At 37.4% G+C, this 17,222-nt stretch overlaps 1 protein-coding gene across 5 annotated transcripts in view; it reads left to right on the forward strand.

Annotated features, from left to right (window-relative positions):
- The window catches only part of CDK14 (cyclin dependent kinase 14), a 319,714-nt gene that overhangs the window by 149,579 nt on the left and 152,913 nt on the right, over positions 1-17,222 (forward strand). For all 5 annotated transcript variants that reach the window (XM_061468433.1, XM_061468436.1, XM_061468437.1 and 2 more), the window contains 2 exons: positions 1,632-1,694; positions 14,719-14,842. In XM_061468433.1, coding sequence (XP_061324417.1) covers positions 1,632-1,694; positions 14,719-14,842 — 187 coding nt within the window. The remainder of the gene's footprint in view (positions 1-1,631; positions 1,695-14,718; positions 14,843-17,222) is intronic.

The raw sequence follows: 17,222 nt of genomic DNA on the forward strand, positions 1-17,222 counted from the left end.
TACGTACCTGAAGTGGCTAAAGAATTTACAGAAACTAGGAATAAGTCTTCAGTTTAAACACAGACTTTATGCAAAACACAATTCACTGACAGCAGCTGTTCAGTGGCAGAAGTGTATTTCTTCGTTTTCTCAGTAAATGCATTCACTAATGTGTTAACTGTAAATTGAAGTATTGCTTGCTTGCTGTAGCTTGTGTTTTGGTAGAAGCTCTGTTGTGTTGTATTTAGTATGGTTTGCCTGTTTGATCTTGCTCTCTGCCCTTCTGGTACTTATGCTGCTTTCGGTGACTGAAGCGATTTCCTGCATTCAGGGCACTCGCTCTCTTAGAGCCATGTAAGAATTCCTGGAAGAAACCTGTGCTAGTGCACAACCTAATCAACCAGTGCATCCTACGTCATTGCAGTGTCAGGTGTACATGCACAGTCTGGTTTTGTAGCTTATGACTTCAGAAAAGTTTGTACAGAAGAGTTGTAGCCAGCACAAATTTTGTGTCTTAGGAGACATGGACTTTCCTATATATCCATGTAATTCTGCAAAAGAGCATTAGGGAATGGCCCCTGGACTGGGAAATGTTCCACAGAGAAATCATTCCGCTATGTCAAAGGTAGCTTTTGTCCAAAACTCGCACCTTGAAAACTGCCTATATTTTTAGTTCAGCTGTTCTGTATGTGTGAGGTAGGTATTGCCAAGTAGCTTTTGAAGGAATGCTGGATGATTTTTACCAGATGTGTTCAGAAACCAGGTGTGGAAGGCAGAGTCAGTCTCTGAGTTTTTGGTGGTTAATCTAGTGCATATTTTTCTTTGCTTATTCTGAATATAATTCCAGAAGCTGAGTTGTGGAAACAAATCAGAGAAGCAACATGCCACTTTGCTGAAAGCATGCTGCTGACTAGTAGGAAAATGAAGAAATGCAAGAGAAAATCCAGAGAAAATAAGTGTTTCCACAGTAAAAGCAATAAATACTTAATTAAAAGTAACATTAATCTGTACATTGCGATCCTGCTTATTTTCTGAAGAGATTTGTGGTATATTTGCAGGGAATATAGGCAACCATGAACTGAAAATGTACAGATTTGAGTCTTCTGTGAAGCTGTTTTCTAAATGATCTGTAATTAATAGCTATACATGTGCATAATACATGCTTCTTTTTGAGCTGGGAAGTATAATTCAGTACTCGTGATACGCAATGCCTTTCAGATTTATTTTCTAGACCATTAAGCCATCGTAATCTAGAATAACTATAAAATTATATTTAAAATGCAGTGGTTTAATGTGAATAATGAGAACAGCATTTGAGGTTCTCCCTTTCAGTTTTCCCTACAGATATTACCTTTATGCAGTTAGGGTGATACTGTCCTTACAAGGTACAAAATAATCCTAAAATTCAGGTGATTAGTTTACCATATACATGATGCTAGGGAAAAACACTAATATACTTTTGGTGGACATTCATCTCAGTCAAATTACCAAGACTGTTAAGCAAAGTGGAGTGTATAGTGCAATTGCGAGTGTGCACGTGTGGCTGAAAAATCTTATTTTCCATTTGTTCTGTCCACACCTAAGTAGAAGGATATTTATTGCTGCAGTCATACAGATATTAATACCCTTTTTTCCATCTGGCTTTCTTTTAGCACACTGATTTATGTCAGTACATGGACAAACACCCTGGAGGGCTTCATCCAGAAAATGTGAAGGTAAGAGTCAAAAAGAGCACACATTCAAGGCAAAAGCAGTAACAGTAACTTGGTGTTGAATGTCATGCCAGTTATTTCATAGAAACTGATTATTAGCTAAAGGGAAAATGATGAGGGTAGGAACCATATTAATTTTTTTCTTTAAAAATAATTGAAAAGTAAAGTACTTGAATATTCCCACAGAAGAAGTTGTGAAGTCTGTAAAATTGATGGAGAGACAGAATATGAGAGTAAATGCTGTTACAGTGTTGATAGCCCCTCCATTCAAACATTTGTTTTTAAGACAATACTTCCCCAGAACCCTTAAGTAAACATGCTTTAGGCTGTCAGTACTAGCTCTTCAGTGAGGTAAGTCATTGTAGGTTTACTGAGTTAGAGGGACTTGTAATGAATTGTATTAGCTGTGAGTGTACTGCTTTTTATATGGGCATACAAAATCTTCCCTAATCTTTTTTCTCACTTAATTTTGATGAAGCATTTTCATAGCTGATCTCACTTCTAAAGAAAAAGTTTCCTTCGGAGGTAGATAGCAAGAATCAACATGCAGGAAGGAGGGAGTTTATTAGCAGGATTTAATGGAAAGATAGATTGATCCAGTTACTTTCTGGGAAGTCAGCCAAATGATTTTAGCATCAAGTGGAAGCCAGTCAGACATGCAGAATGTGTTGTGTGTGTACAGATCACCCCAGTGATATTTGTTACACTTGTCTTGCACTTTGACATCAGTCCCATTGTTCTACTTTGGAGGTGTTTAAATTTTCACTTGTCATACTGACAAATTTATTCTAGTATTTAGTTTCTTGAAATTGAAAAGTTTGTGGAAAAAAAATCAGTCTTTCCTGGAAAACTCAGAAGGCCAGTTTGATTTAAGAAAATGTTTGAAAAAAACCCAAAAGAATGTATTTTTTTTTCCAGTAGCACATCAACTAATTTTGTAATGTAGATTGGTTAATATTCTGTGTTCTTTCACTGAAAAGTGGCATCTAAAGCATATGAAATTAGATGAGAATTGTTACCATCTTAAAAAAAAACGTTATTCCTTACTTTATATATTTGGCCAAACTAAAAATAAAAAATCTTTTTGAAAATATGTGATGTGTGTGCTGCAAGGTAGCATCCTTGTAATGTATGGCTATAACTGGCATGTTTTGGTCCATGGAAAGAGAAAGCCCATGAGTTTTCTCCCAGGGACTGCTGTACAGTGCCTCTGTCACTGTGGCACTTCGAAGGTGGGTGAGGTGGACCTGCTTTTCAACCAGTAAAACTCTTGAGCTTTCTTCACTGCTCAGTTTCATGAGCAGAGTTTCATGTGCTGAAAGTGCTTGTTAAAGCAATGGGTTTGTGTTTTATTTCCCTGTGTGGATACTTTTGCATTTGGCTCATGAGGTTTGGGATAAGTTAACAGTAGCTTTGATAGTTCCTCGTGCAGCTTCAGATTTGTAAGACCTACTCCAAGGCTGCAGTGCTGTACAGCTCGAGATCTAATACACAGTAGTTACTGTAGCTGTAATTGTTCCCCACTGAGAAGACATAGGAATTCACGTAACTACTTTTTCTTGGTCACATAAGGGCTCAGTGAGCTTGTCTTTGAGGATAATCAGCGTACGTGGATAATAAGGCTGACTAATGCGTCATTCCTCTAAATCCTGAGATACCTGTCTTTTAAAAGAGGAGCAGCAGCATTATTCCTTCAAATTTTGCTGCGTGTATTCCTGCGGCTATCTTTATCATCTAACAAAGGTGTTCAGCAACATTTCCAAAGCCCATGGGCACATTAGAAATATTTCTTTGAGTGGAGAGTCCTGATGTACTGTTAGCTCAGGATTTTCAAAGTTAATAAAAAGGAAACTGGAAAAAAGGGAAAAACATTGGGAACTTGGAGCAGATTAAACTACCTTTCTACCATGAGTAATCCCATTGGACAATTAATTTTTTTTTTCTTTTTCCTGTTAAATAGTATTAATGAAAATTGTTTATATGTTTTTAGTAGACTTTCTTGCCAGGCCAGCAGCAAGGGCTAGCCTTAATTCATGCAATAATTATTAAACCCAAGCATAATGATTTGAGCTCTTAGCACTTTAAAGCTGAATCAGCCTGCATGGGGTTTTCAGTGCAGTACCTCTGTCAAAACTATAAAATACCTGCTTAGCCAAACAGAGTGATTTCTTCACCTGGGAGGACAGGAACTGTAGAGAGAAGGTAACCCAGCTGTACATGCTAACAATGCCCACACCTTCACCAGCATGCAAAACTAAAAACTTGAGCTCCCCTCTTCTTAGGAGAAGATAAGATGGTTGCTAACATAGTATCTTAATGCTTTGCTGCACTGAACTCAGTTTATCAACTTATGTAATTGGTTCTGAGACTTTGCCACTGATTTTTAGCTTCTGAACAGTTGTCTATCTGGATTTTTAAGGGTTGAGCTGATCCATGTTAATTAGCCTTCTCTCCCTGCCAGACCCTTCTTGCTAGAGGTCCTTCAGGAATTTCACATTTAGTCAGACTTTTAGACAGTGTTTGTTCAGAATCACTCGTTGTGTGATATCTAAATCTGTTTTATAAAACATCCAGGTGAGCAGTTATATTCCAGTAGCAATAAATTAGTCTTGGCTTTCTGGGGCTAACCTGTGGGATTAAGCTGTTGATGCTCTCCCAATATGACAAAAGGCCCCCAGCCTTTTGAATTTGTTCTCAAGGAAAGTATTGCCTACTGGTAGATACTTCTTTCTGTCTTGTTGCCAGTTATTATAAATATAAAACCATGAAATCATACATCTTTCTTTTTCCGAAGATTATTACACAGTAATTCATGTAAAACTGTACTTTATAGGAATGAAGAAGCAAAACCTTTATTTACATATGTTTTGCTTTCTATAGGACATCTTCAGCCTAATTATATTTCTGAATTTTCTCTGTATTTACAAGCTAAAGACAATGCTTGTTCCCTCAGGCTTACTTTTAGATCAAGTATCTTAAATAGAATAAAATGCAAATTACTTTGATGGACACCCATATTGCTGTCCCTTTGGGTATTGTGTTTGACATTGCCTTTGTGGTTTCAGATAGGCTATTTGCTGTCACTTATGTTTTAAATAAAGACTAAGCAGATTATTGTAAGGATGTGGAATTTATAAAGAAACTGGCAGTTTTTAGAGTCTTGGGACAGTATGTTTAAGCAGACAAAAAACATTGCTTCCTAAAGTATTAGATTTAGCGTTTTTAGTGGTATGTATGTATTCACACATAATGATTTCAAAATTTTGTAATTCATGTGTGGAGGCACAAGTCTTAGAAATAACATCAGGTCTTGAACTCTTCAAAGAATATGTGTGTGAGGCTGAGATGTTGTTTCTAAAATACCTATCCCTGAGTATGTTATAACAAGTATCCTGGTGACAAAAATGTGGTTAGGTACCTGCAACATCTTATCAGCTGTCAGGGAAATTGACAGTAAGTTTCAATCCATAGGTTCTCTAAACTGTGATAGCTCCAGACACACAGTCGTATACATCTTTGGTAACTAAGAAGTCTTTATATCTACCATTTATTTCTAAGCATCATTTAATACAGTGTGTACAATATTATAATTCAACATCAGGAGAGAAAAAGTAATTGGTAAATAAGTCCCTATTTAGTAGGCACAGCCTCATCTCCTCTCTGGTTTTGAAGACATATTACTCAGTTTTTCCAAAACAGAAGGCAAGCAGTAATTCTTCAGTATGTGGCCCCACATATAATTACGTTTCTGTTGGAAGTTGCTGCTGCAGCCTTGTATTTGGTTGGAGCTAAAAGTTGATTTATAGGTGTATGCCATGTGGCGCTTGCCAAGTTGCAAGATGTGCAGTGGCAGACTGAGGTACAAGTCTTGCTCCTGACTCTCCCTGTGTTGTTCCTCCTGGCCTGGACTACTGTACTGAAGTCTGTACTCTTGGCTTTCTTTCCTGCCGATGTTGCTGCCTTTAGAGACAGTTCATACCTCTTGGACTCAGTTAAAACATCTGGATTGCTTCCTACATCAGGAACTCTAATGTGTCACAGCAGCTAACTGATTCTGCCAGTGATTTTTATTTATTTTTTTTTTAGAACCATAAAATTATTTAGGTTGTAAAAGACCTTTAAGATCATTGAGTCCAACCATTAACCAAGCCCTACCAAGTCCACCATTTCAGCATCAATTAAATTGACTTACAGAAGCTGATGCTTTGTGTCTAATGCAGTTGCAACAACAAGCTTTCTCAGTCAGCATTTTGCCTCACAAAGCTTGCATATGTCCTCTCTACCCTATCCTCCCCATTTTGGTTTGAGTGTGTATTATTTTAGTAAGATTCCACCACTATCCCATGGAAAAGAGTTGGAGTTTGTCTTGGAAATGGGCATTTACTCTCAGTTACAATGAAAACACCAGAGGTCAGACAGAGAGACGCTCTGGAACCCAGTTTGTTGCATTTTTCTATTTTGCCAGCAAAGCAGAGAATCAGTTGCCTACAAAAAAAAAAAAAAAAATTACCATTTCTTGGCATTTTTGATGCGTCTTTCAACATATGTTTAGTTTCTTAACACCTCAGCTTCTGCATAGTATGGTGATGTTATGTTTTGAAGTTCTGCATAACATGATATTCTTATGCAGAAGATATGATGATCTTCATTCTGATTTGTGTTCCCTTCTGCCTGGTAAAGGACCACCTCCAACAGCTTTTTGACTTAGCTTCTTTGTTCTCCTGAGCCTTTGTTCGCAGCTGTCCATAAATGGTTCTTGTTTTGTAAATTCATAATTTATATTTAAATATCTTTTTTTGTGTGCATTTCAGCAAGTCCTGTGAAAATGTAACTGCTCTTAACTTCTTTTAACCTTTGAAGTATCATCTTTATTTTAACCTCATCTTTTAATTCATATGACTACATTCCCAGTAATGAAAGTCAATTCATCTTTATGTTTTGATGCATTTATTTGACTGTTGAGTTAATTTTCTTTAACTCCTCTTGCTTGGTAGAACAAGTGGAGCACAGGCTTGCTTCTTTCATGCCTGTGTTGCTTGTTTGCATTCCTGCCTTAAAAAGAAATCTATTAATGAAAGCTGATTTGCTTTTTAATTAGTGGTGATGCATTGAAATAGCTGTGGCCTTTTGGGAAAAGCATCCTCATTTTTTTTCCTCTGTGCCTTTTTTTCTCCTACTTGCAGTGTTAGATGTGATATCAATTTGTGTGAGCATTTGGCTTCAAAAAAACATCTTTGACAAAATAAAAAGACACAGCTTCTGACCCACTGTTCCTCAATCCGTGTAACATCAGCCTGAATGACAGCAGGTTGTCAACCAGACAAAAAACTGTCTCTGTCTCTTAATCACTCTCAAAGTCTTCCACTTCAGGCAACTTGGAAGGCTTCCATCGTCTACTGTGACCAGAGGGAGAAGAAATTTCCAGTTTGTTCTTATTCCACCTAATATCGCTACTCTGATATGTTTTTCTCCCTGGGCACCTCTTCTCTTCCTGGGGCCAAAAAGTGATAAGAAGGAGTGGGCAGACTCTCTTGTTGAAGTTTGCATGGAGGAAACATGAATATTCAACCTTCTTCTAGGAGCCTTTAAGACTAAAGCTCTTGCTCATCTCAGTTCTGAGCCTTCCTTGCTCCTAGGGAGCAGGGCACAACAGCCTTATGTGCATAACTGATAGATATTTTTGAAGCAAAATCTCAACCAGCTAAGCCCTACTCCCACCACAGTCTTTAAAAATGTGTTTTATCACTGTAATACGGAGACAGAGAAAATAGTTAGCTGTCAAGGTCACAGGTAAGGTATGTGGCAAAGTCTGGAGTTGAATTTGGGTATCCTAGGACAGGCCAATAATCTCTGTTAAAAAAAAAAAAGTCCAAGTTTCAGCAAAAACCTAACTAGTTTCAGTCCTAAAATTTCTACAAAAGTAGTTTAAAATACATGTAATTAATAGAAATTACTGAAACATAATGGGATGCTGTGACATTTTTCTGTGCTAAATGCTCAAGAGGAGATCAGTCAACTTTCTAGCACTCAGAGTTAAAAGCAACAACAAAAAAAACAAAACAAAAAAACCCAAACCAACAAACCCATCAGAAATCCCAAATCAGATATGATAAAAATATTGGATTTAATAAACCAAGGTTTTAATGCTAGCCTCCTAAACAAGATGAAATGCATGTTGAATGGAAAATGTTGAAATACAGCAAATGCTATATGTTATTTGATGTTATCTCTGGCACATAATCACTTGTGGTATCCATTTATTCCTCTCCATACTGCAGTATTGTACATTCTCTTTAACTAATGGTTGCAGTTTTTAAAGATGAGTCTGGTTTTGTCAGATGAACAATTTTGGCATTTAATGACTAATGTGAAAATTAATAATCTGAGTCAATGCCATAGGGTAGTTGTCATCAGATGTATTTTGTAAACATAAATGTTTATTATTGAACTGATTACAGATTTGGACAATCTGAAGCACAAAGGGTAGCGAAGTATTCAGAACATGGAAGGATTAGTCAATTCCAGTATTCCGTCCACGTGAGGCTTAAAATGCTTGAAGTGCAGCTGCTTGAACTTTGGCAGTAGCGGAGCATTGTACACTGGCTTTTGAGTAGCAGCTCCACTTTGTGTTAGTAAGACATAAAACCATATGCTTGTTAGTAAAGGGTACTATCTGAAAACTACGATAAAAAAGCTTTGGATTTTAGGTTACAGTTGTGTTATCCATGTAAGTCTCCCTGGTGTGCTTCTCGTTTCTTTCCATCCTGCAATTGTATAAATGTGGCAAGAGGTTCACATTCCCCTTTTTTATGGCAGATGTGTGTTGAATCATATGGCCAGTCCTGCATCCATATGTGACAAACATGTGATTATGTGATGTAGGGGAAGCTGTGGCACATGAGTGTGGCATGGCTTAACAGATTGCCAGTGTGTGACCTGAGATGTCTGACCAAAAGGTTGACTGCCATACTTAGGTACACAGGAATTGGGCAATTAAACCATGACAATATATGCGGCTATGGTGAATTTTCATATCTTATTTCATCTGTCACATTGACCTGCTGGAATGTGGAGAAAACACTCTTACTTTAAGGTGAATACCTACTGTCTTTTAGTTCTATTTGTTGTTATTAGAAGCAAATCTAACTAATATCATGCTTTTAAAATCTCTCCTACTCACTGAAATTAGTGCTGCTGCTGCTGTAGAGTTGAATTAAAAATACAGTTCGACAAATATGCTAAGTAGGAAGCAATGCTGTTTAATGTGGTTGAGAAGTTGCTATTTTTCATTCCTCATTCAGTGAACAAGCAGGTGTACAGCAGACAGAATAATGTTATGCCAAATTAAGGTCGTCTTTTACACATGGCATTGAGAATTGATTATTTAAATTAGACTTTTTAGTTATCAGACATTAAATATGGCATCAGCATTTCACTCTACTTTATGTCAGTCTTGTCACTTAAAGTAATGATTTGATAATGTGCACAACTGTGATCAGTAAATGCGGAATCTTTATTAATGTGGTAAAATTCATGCTAGAAGAATGTTGCTTTCATATCAAGTGTGTGTGTGTGTATAATTTATTGTCTGTATGATCCGTATGGTTCACATACTGCAAACACCATGAAAATATTGTAGGGATGAAGAAACCATTTTTTTCATTGTCTTTAAAATTGGTGAGGCACCAGTTGCTGCTCTGACCTAGATCAGCCTGGAAATGAATTGGTGAAAGGTAGAAAAGGAGATTTAAATTTATTTTCACTTTTGCCGTTCAGGAAAATAAATCTGAAAGAGTCTTCCACTTATTGGACATTAGCAGACATCTATAACTGATCATAAGGAAGCGTCTTTATACTCAGTTAATTAAGCACACCTTCCTCGTTGCAAATAACTGCAGTAGTACCCAGAGGGGACAAAAAATGATTAAAAGAATATCAAAGAGAATAGAAGTGAACAAATGAACACTTTCCAGTCTCTTCCCTTTGCAGTTCTGCTGCAAGTGAGTAGAAACATCGGTATTTATTTATTTTTTTTAAGTATTTGTATGGTCGGCATTCCCAGTGGCTGTACTGTATGCATTTCTGTGTGACATTCTCTTTGGTAAGACTTGTGTAAGGAATGCAGGAGCAAGCTCGAAGCCTTTATAAATACATTTTGGAGTGAACTATTTTAAAATTCATTTGGAAAGAACTCAGTTGGTTCCAGAGAGGTCAGATAGGAGAGCCTTTTATTGAGATAAAGCTTATTATGAATCACAGTGATTCAAGTGGCTAACAATTTTTTTTATTCAGCCAGGTGATAAAAAAGATTGTGCTTGATGAGCTCCTTGCTTTTATGATAACATGTATTTACAGGTAGTTTTTTCTTTTAGTTTAATGACTTAAAACAAGTAGATCTAAACTCCCAAACAACCTAGTAAACCCAAATGTGGAGCATTGAGTTCAGTTGTGTCTATTTCCAAGGCTGTGAGATAGTACTGTGGGGATTTATTACCTCTTTTTCCTTTGTAAATAGCCAGTAATTCACAGAAGACAGTAACATCCTCTGGATGATAGGGAGAAGTACACTGGTTGCAAGCATGAGGTGAAGTGTCCTGGCTTGGGTTTCTTATACCGCTGTTTTTAGATTTCATGGCCTATTAAGACAGAATATGATATCGACTGATGCTGAACACACACAAGGGAATTCAGATGATTGCATGATACCCAGATGGTGTGCTTTTATACATATAGGAAGCAGGAGCATTTGTGTTATCGGTGATGAGTGATAATAAACCTTGTGCAGTATTGTATATTACTTTTCAAAAGTAACTATGCTAATACAGCAGTATGAGCTCGCTAAAGGATTGGCGCATTAATCCAGTCTTGCTTTCAGCTTTCTTCTGAACTGATATGAACTCCTGGTCCACGTTATCTCAGCTCCATTTGCATTCTCTTGCTGCAGAAAGAGTGGAGCTAAGAACTTTGTGCATATTAAAGAGACTAAAAGATCCATGCAGCTTTCTACTTCTGTATCTAGGGCCAAATCCTTTATTCCCACAATACAACATGTGGTAAGGGAGCTCAGATGCAAGAAATAATTCAGAAATCCTCAGTGTCATCAGGGAAAGATGTAACTCCCCCCCCAGTGGGCCTCATTAGTTTGTCCTCTTGGGCAGCATCCTTCTTGTCACTGGGTTCCTTGATGCCCCGGACAGTGTGTGGAAATGTGTGTTTTCTGGATAATCTCTGTTAGGTGTGTTGTAAATTTTTACTCTTCATTTACCCCAGTGTCCTTTGCCAGAAATTCTCTACTATGTCTGGGAATGGAGGTGTCATGGAGTTATCTGAGCACTTCTGCACAGATCACCTGTATATGAACGTTAGACCTGTCAGAGCTTTCTGAACCTCAGTCAGAAAGTGTTAACTCCCGTCAGTCCCACCCATTATGTATGTTTTGGATGGCCTGTGACAGTCTAGCTTATAAGATCATTTGCATGAGAAGAGTTCAAGATCCAAGGTGACATTCAGAGGCTGTCAAGTTAAACATTCTGTTGCATACGACCTATCTTGCAGCTATTAGATGTGTGTGTATAATGGTCTTGGTTGTATAACAACCCAGGCTCATGAAAAACACCGTGAAGGCAGGGATGTTCATACAGGCAGCTGGTGAGTCTCTCAGAAAATCTAATTAAACAGGAATTTTTCAAATGTTGCCTATAACTCAAGTAGCTTTCCAGGCCTTATGCTATATAAAGACTGTGTAGGTGCTAATTTTTTTGTGGTGTTGAGGGCTTTCTCTTGTAAGTTTTAAGAACTGCTAATACTCTTTTAAAATCATGGTCCATGAATCTCGGCATGCTTTTGCTTGCATGTATTTTTCTTATTGACAAAGGAGAAAAATTCGTCATTAAAATATGTTGCTCATTAAAATGAGAGCTCTGGAACTGTTAGGGGAAAAAAGGTTTGGCTTTTTTTTTTTTTTTCATGGCTATAATAAATAAGGCCAGAAGGACAAGTATTCATTTTTGGGGTTGTATTTTTTTTTTGGTCTGAATGTAAAGCGTTGAGCCTCCTAATCTTAAGCCTTGCTGAAAACCCAACTTCTAGAGACAAATATCATTCCCTTCTTCTATCTTCTCCAGTTGTTATCACAATGACCCTTGTCATTTTGTGATTCTAATTTTAGCACCAAACCTCTGCTCTTACTAATAAACTACAAACCGTACACAAGTGATGTCCGAGTTTGTTTTTTGCAGGTTATTTCACACTTAGCCATGCAAATATGCAAGTTACTAACATAAGAGATCAAGAACCATGAATCTGTATTGTTTCTACCCTCCTAAACAACCCATTGAAATGCATATGGAGTTTGCCATTGACTCCTTTTAGAGTTGTCCTCTGGACATAGGGCTACCATCCTGTGGCCTTGGAAAAATGGCAGTTCAGCTGCTTGTTCAAAAAACCTTGCAGAAGCCCCAGGCTGAAGTTTCATGGTGATCAGAACTGAGCAAGGTGGAGGAAGGAGAAAGTAAGATCAGAGTACAACCATGTTAGGTGTTATACCGATTTCACATCACATATAAGGCTAAGAGGTGATGGTCCCTCATCTAGCATTCGTTTCTGGCCTTGTGAAGGTAATAGAGTGAGTCTTGAAGGGGAATAGGTTTCTTGGGTTTCTTTTCCCTGGCTTTCCTCAAAGACAGGGAAGGGAACTTGTCTGTGAGAAGGCAGAAGTGTTTCCTGAGGCATCAGAAACAGTTCTTTCCAATTTGTCTTTTCTTCTTGTGGAGTGGGGAACCACTGGGAATGGAGAGCCACTTTAACTGTTCTCTCTGCCCAGGCAATCCCAAAGGGCCTGTGTTTTGCAGAATGCTCTGCTGCTGGGCACTTAGCTTATGTTTTCACTTAAATCTTTTCCCATTTAGTATTACCAAATAAAAACAAAGGCAAAAAGGCAAAGAGAAAGCAACAAAACAATGGCTGAGTTTACCCTGTTTATTTCAGGGAGATTATTTTCCCCTTCTCTTTCATGATCTTCCTCCAAGGAGGAAACAATTGATATAGTGTATATGAGTGAATTAATTGACTTTTGTGGAAGTACTTGATGACTACAGCATATCTACAAGTTTGGAATAAAACTATGTTCCAAAGCTGTCCTCAAGAGTAGACGTTTATTATGTTTAGCTGTGAAATTGTTGGTTTTTTTTTCCTTAGCGTGTCCTATCGAATCACTTCACTCTTTGCATTAAAGCTAAATGAAAGCCCACATTCATAAATATATTTCAAGTTATAAAGATTATGGTGCTGTAAGATAACATGAAAATTGAAATTTCTTTGCATATTCAAAGGTGATGTTTGAAGTTAAATACCACTGATTTCACCTAGTAAACTGGATATTTTCCTTGCCTTTCTATTAAAAAAATTACTATTTTGAAGTAATTTCTTAGAATTTAATTTGCATTTTATGGCTGTAATGAAAGCCATTTCTGCTTCCTGTCCTTATTAAAATAGTTTTTGTGTACCATGAATTCCATTTTAACCACAATTCAAAAAGGAATGTGCATGTTACTTATGACTTTCCTGCTATTCTTTCTTTTGTTTCTTTATTTTGCTCTTAGGTTTCCTCAGCACATTGTTAGACCCAGCCGTGGCAAGAAGGTGATTGATACGGCTCTTTGTGCCCTGGCTAAATAGCTAAACATACAGTGTATTGTGTCTGCACTCAGGGAAAAAATGAAATGCAATTAAATTCATTTCAACTTCAGTAACATGACATTTCTGTTTCTTTAATGTCAGCCTTTATTCTCCTTTATAATCAGATTTTGTAACCCTTTTTATAATGTCTCCTCGCTTCACCAGTCACTAAATAGGATGCTTGTCTTGCAAGTTAATTAGAAATACTCATGTGCTCGGGCTGACTTGTTCCAAACCTTTGGTGTGGTTTCCATATCTTCTGAGAGAGCACATTTCACCAGCCGCTGAGCTGTGAGGCATGAGGTCCATATACACTCCTGAATCCTGCGTATTTGGCTTTGCAAAGTCTTGTTTTGTTCCCATTTGAAAACTGTAGTATTTCTTAACATATTTCAGTATGATGGGTCTGTATCTTAGTGGAGATTTTTCAAATCTGGAAAGAAAACTCCTAGGAAACATTTATTCACCCTTTGTATGGACAAAATCCATGAGGGTAACACAGCCTTTCACAGGGGGTGCCTTATAAGAATGCAGGACAATGATGGGAGAGGAGTTGAAAAGGGGAGGACAAAAGATCTCCATCATCCAGGTCTTTGTTCATAATTACAAATTACAACAACTACACATTGATACACTGTATCAATACTTGGCTCTATGGAAAGCATTTGCAGAGTCTAGTAAAGGGTTAGAAGAGACATGGGGGATGAGTTAGGTTGCTATCTAAATTTACCTTAGAGACTATTATAAATAGGTTTCAAAAGCCATCTTTAGATTCAGTGGGAATTATTATTTCCTGATGAAAAATACTTAAGCAACTCCCATTAAAAAAAACATTTGAAGGAGAAAACCTATCATACTCGCAGGTTTCCTGCACGTGTTATTGTTGTGTTATTAAATTCTTCTTTGCTTTAGCTCCAGTGTCCCATCCCCCAGCCTTATCTCCCCATCTCTATGCACCCTGTACTGTTGTATCCTATAATTAGTGAAGATACACATCTGTCTTCAGGCTACCACCTAATCTCTAAGGCCATATGGGTAAATGGAATATAATTATAATTTGGTAGAAATTGAGCCTTCTGCACATGGTTATATTGCTCTTGTTCTTTATAAAGCAGGCAGATTGCATCTATGATACAGCAGGGTTTGGAGGATGGGGTTAGTCCTTGCAAAATACATATTTTTAGGTGGAAATTTTGTTGTGTTAAACTTGGGTGGGAATTAATGCCGTTTTGGGAGGAATTCTGACACGATGTTACCACAATATGCAAGCACCCTGCATATTGTGAAGAAATCATACGTGGTTATATGCAAAATATTAACAGAGGTCATTTTCTGTCCCCCTCTTTTTCAGTTATTTTTATTTCAGTTGCTGCGAGGACTCTCTTACATCCACCAGCGTTACATTTTGCACAGGGACCTGAAACCACAGAATCTTCTGATCAGTGACACGGGGGAGTTAAAGCTGGCAGACTTTGGTAGGCAAGCAGTTAATTACTAGTCTCTTATAATGTTGTAGGAATGTCAGACAGATGGTTCCATTGATTTCTCTCTCCCCCCCCCCCCCCCCCCCCCCCCCCTTATTCCTTAGACACACCTTCTTCATTGTAGATAATTGCACATTTTTCTCCCGAGTGAAGAAATTGATTATGGTCAACAAAATGCTTGATTAAAAGGGAGCAAGTAAAAAACAAATATATACTTCAGTTCTCACAAGCAAGATAATGCTGAATGTATTTCAATTTTATTTACCATGAGACCTCTGAAAAAAACAGAAAGAAAAAAAAGAGAGAAGAGAGAGATCTAAGCAAATATAGACTATATGAAGAGCACAGTCACTTTATGGAATCAGCTCTAGGGTTGTGGAGATCTCTGGATTAACCTGCATGAAATGGTTATTGAAAGAGACTGAAGGATACAAGAATAATTATTCCTTCAAGAATAAAGGACACTAGGATCACCCAGGGTGCTTTCAGTATTCCTTAGTCCCTTATGGGGAACCTTAAGTGGAGTACAATGCAAGGGAAAATTGTCCACTGAAATGTCAGCCTTTTTCTGGTTTTGAATTTTAATTTTTAAAGCTACTTTCTAGTTCCTGCAGTGGGGCAAGTACTGTTTCCTCTGGAAGCCATTGTGAATGCAGATGTGGAAAATGGCAATATTTTTCTTTAGTGCTTTCAACAAACTGCTGTAGGAATTCCTTTCCTGTAGGTCAACTTCTCAGCTACTGATTCCAGCAGAACTTCTGAAGTAAGCTGAAAATGTGACCTATTGGCTGTTATTTTAAATGTCCTTTATTTTTATGACTCCTATCCACATTGGGCTTCGCATTTCATGCAGCAGCAGTAATGAGGGAGCGTATGTGCTAATTGGCAATTTCACTGTTAATGTAGTCATGTTTTTTTGTCTTTTAATTAGTATTACTGCAATTAACAGCTCAGTGTGTATTTGCTATGCTGGAGAAAAGAACAGGAATTCAGGTGGACACAGTCCACAAGAGCTTGATTGGCCTTTGGCTTGTAAGGCAATTAGAGAAATAGTATTTGAAACAATTATTAACTGGTTTTAAATACCATCTTCTGTTGCTGTTTTTGAAAACTTGGAAGATACCAGAAGTGTTTTTAAGAATGCTTAAAGAAAGCATTCCTGCATGTTTCGTTTTACTATGAGATTTAATCTCTTAATGATTCACCTGTTTCATGTATCTGTGTTTTTGCAATGATATATGAGTTAGTCCTCTGTTAAAGGTGCTGTGCTGTTTGAGATGACTAGTTTTGATGTATCATTTATATGTACAAAACACTGTGAACTTATCTGACTCCCAAGCATCCCCTTATTACAAGTCCTTCAAGAGATTCTGATGATTGTGCTCTGGCTTTGGTCGATACTGAAAGATCTGTAGGTGATGTTGCAAACTCTTTTGTACATAAAATGTTTCATATGGTGTGGGGGTTTTGGTGGTGCTGCTGCTGCTAAAGTTTTTTCTGTTTGTTAAAAGTTTCTCCTGACCTAACAGAAACATCTGCGTAGATTCTCTTATACACTGGAAGAATATTATATATCTCAATTTATTTTTTTTTTTAAGTTAGATTTTCTTTCATGGCCCATGACCTCATAAAATTGAAAACCAGATGGGTTAAATTTCTCTTCAGAGAGCAAGATGAAAAATTAGAAGTGATGAGGTTAAAGTCTGAAAGGTTATGACCTCTTTCACTGGAGACAATAAGAAATAAGAGCACTCCCATGTGCTCTCTGCGTGCACCCCTGTGCATATTTACTTATTTAAAAGCTGTATTATTATAGCCCATCTTCCACCCTCCCAGTACCAAAGACTCTTCTTACAGTCCTGTTTCTCTTTATGTTTTTCTCCCATGAATGACTAATTTGCAATAATGTGCTTGGAAAGGAAGTTGGTTTAGATTGTATATTTGATTAATTGCATGAGGAGCAGTATGAAAATTAGGGGTGTTTTGCTTTCAAATGCTCTCAAGGCAGGAGAGAACCTATCAAGAAATCAGTTTCTGTCAGAGATAGGGTTGACTTTGCTAGCACAATAAATATAAAATCTTAGAGCAAAGGCCTTTTAGTCTCTAAGGACAAGACCTTCAGATTTTGGTTTCATAAGTTTAGGAAAAATCAACGGCACAGGCAAAGTTTTTCATTTGGTGTCAGGCTTATTTAATCTTCTCAGTGTAGAATATCAAATACTTAAAAGCAGGCTGTAGTGGATCATAGTTCTTGAATAAACAAGGTAAAAGAAAGGCTATTCATGCCTGCCAGTGCATTGCACTGCAGCTGAAGTGGAATCTTTGAATAACTGTGGGCATGTGTTTTTCTACAGCAGGGCTCCCAGACATA

The sequence above is a fragment of the Pezoporus flaviventris genome, unplaced genomic scaffold (assembly GCF_033815535.1).
Source record: "Pezoporus flaviventris isolate CSIRO_AGI_PZ_B2104156 unplaced genomic scaffold, CSIRO_AGI_Pfla_v1 ptg000047l, whole genome shotgun sequence".
In the NCBI taxonomy this organism is placed as follows: domain Eukaryota; kingdom Metazoa; phylum Chordata; class Aves; order Psittaciformes; family Psittacidae; genus Pezoporus; species Pezoporus flaviventris.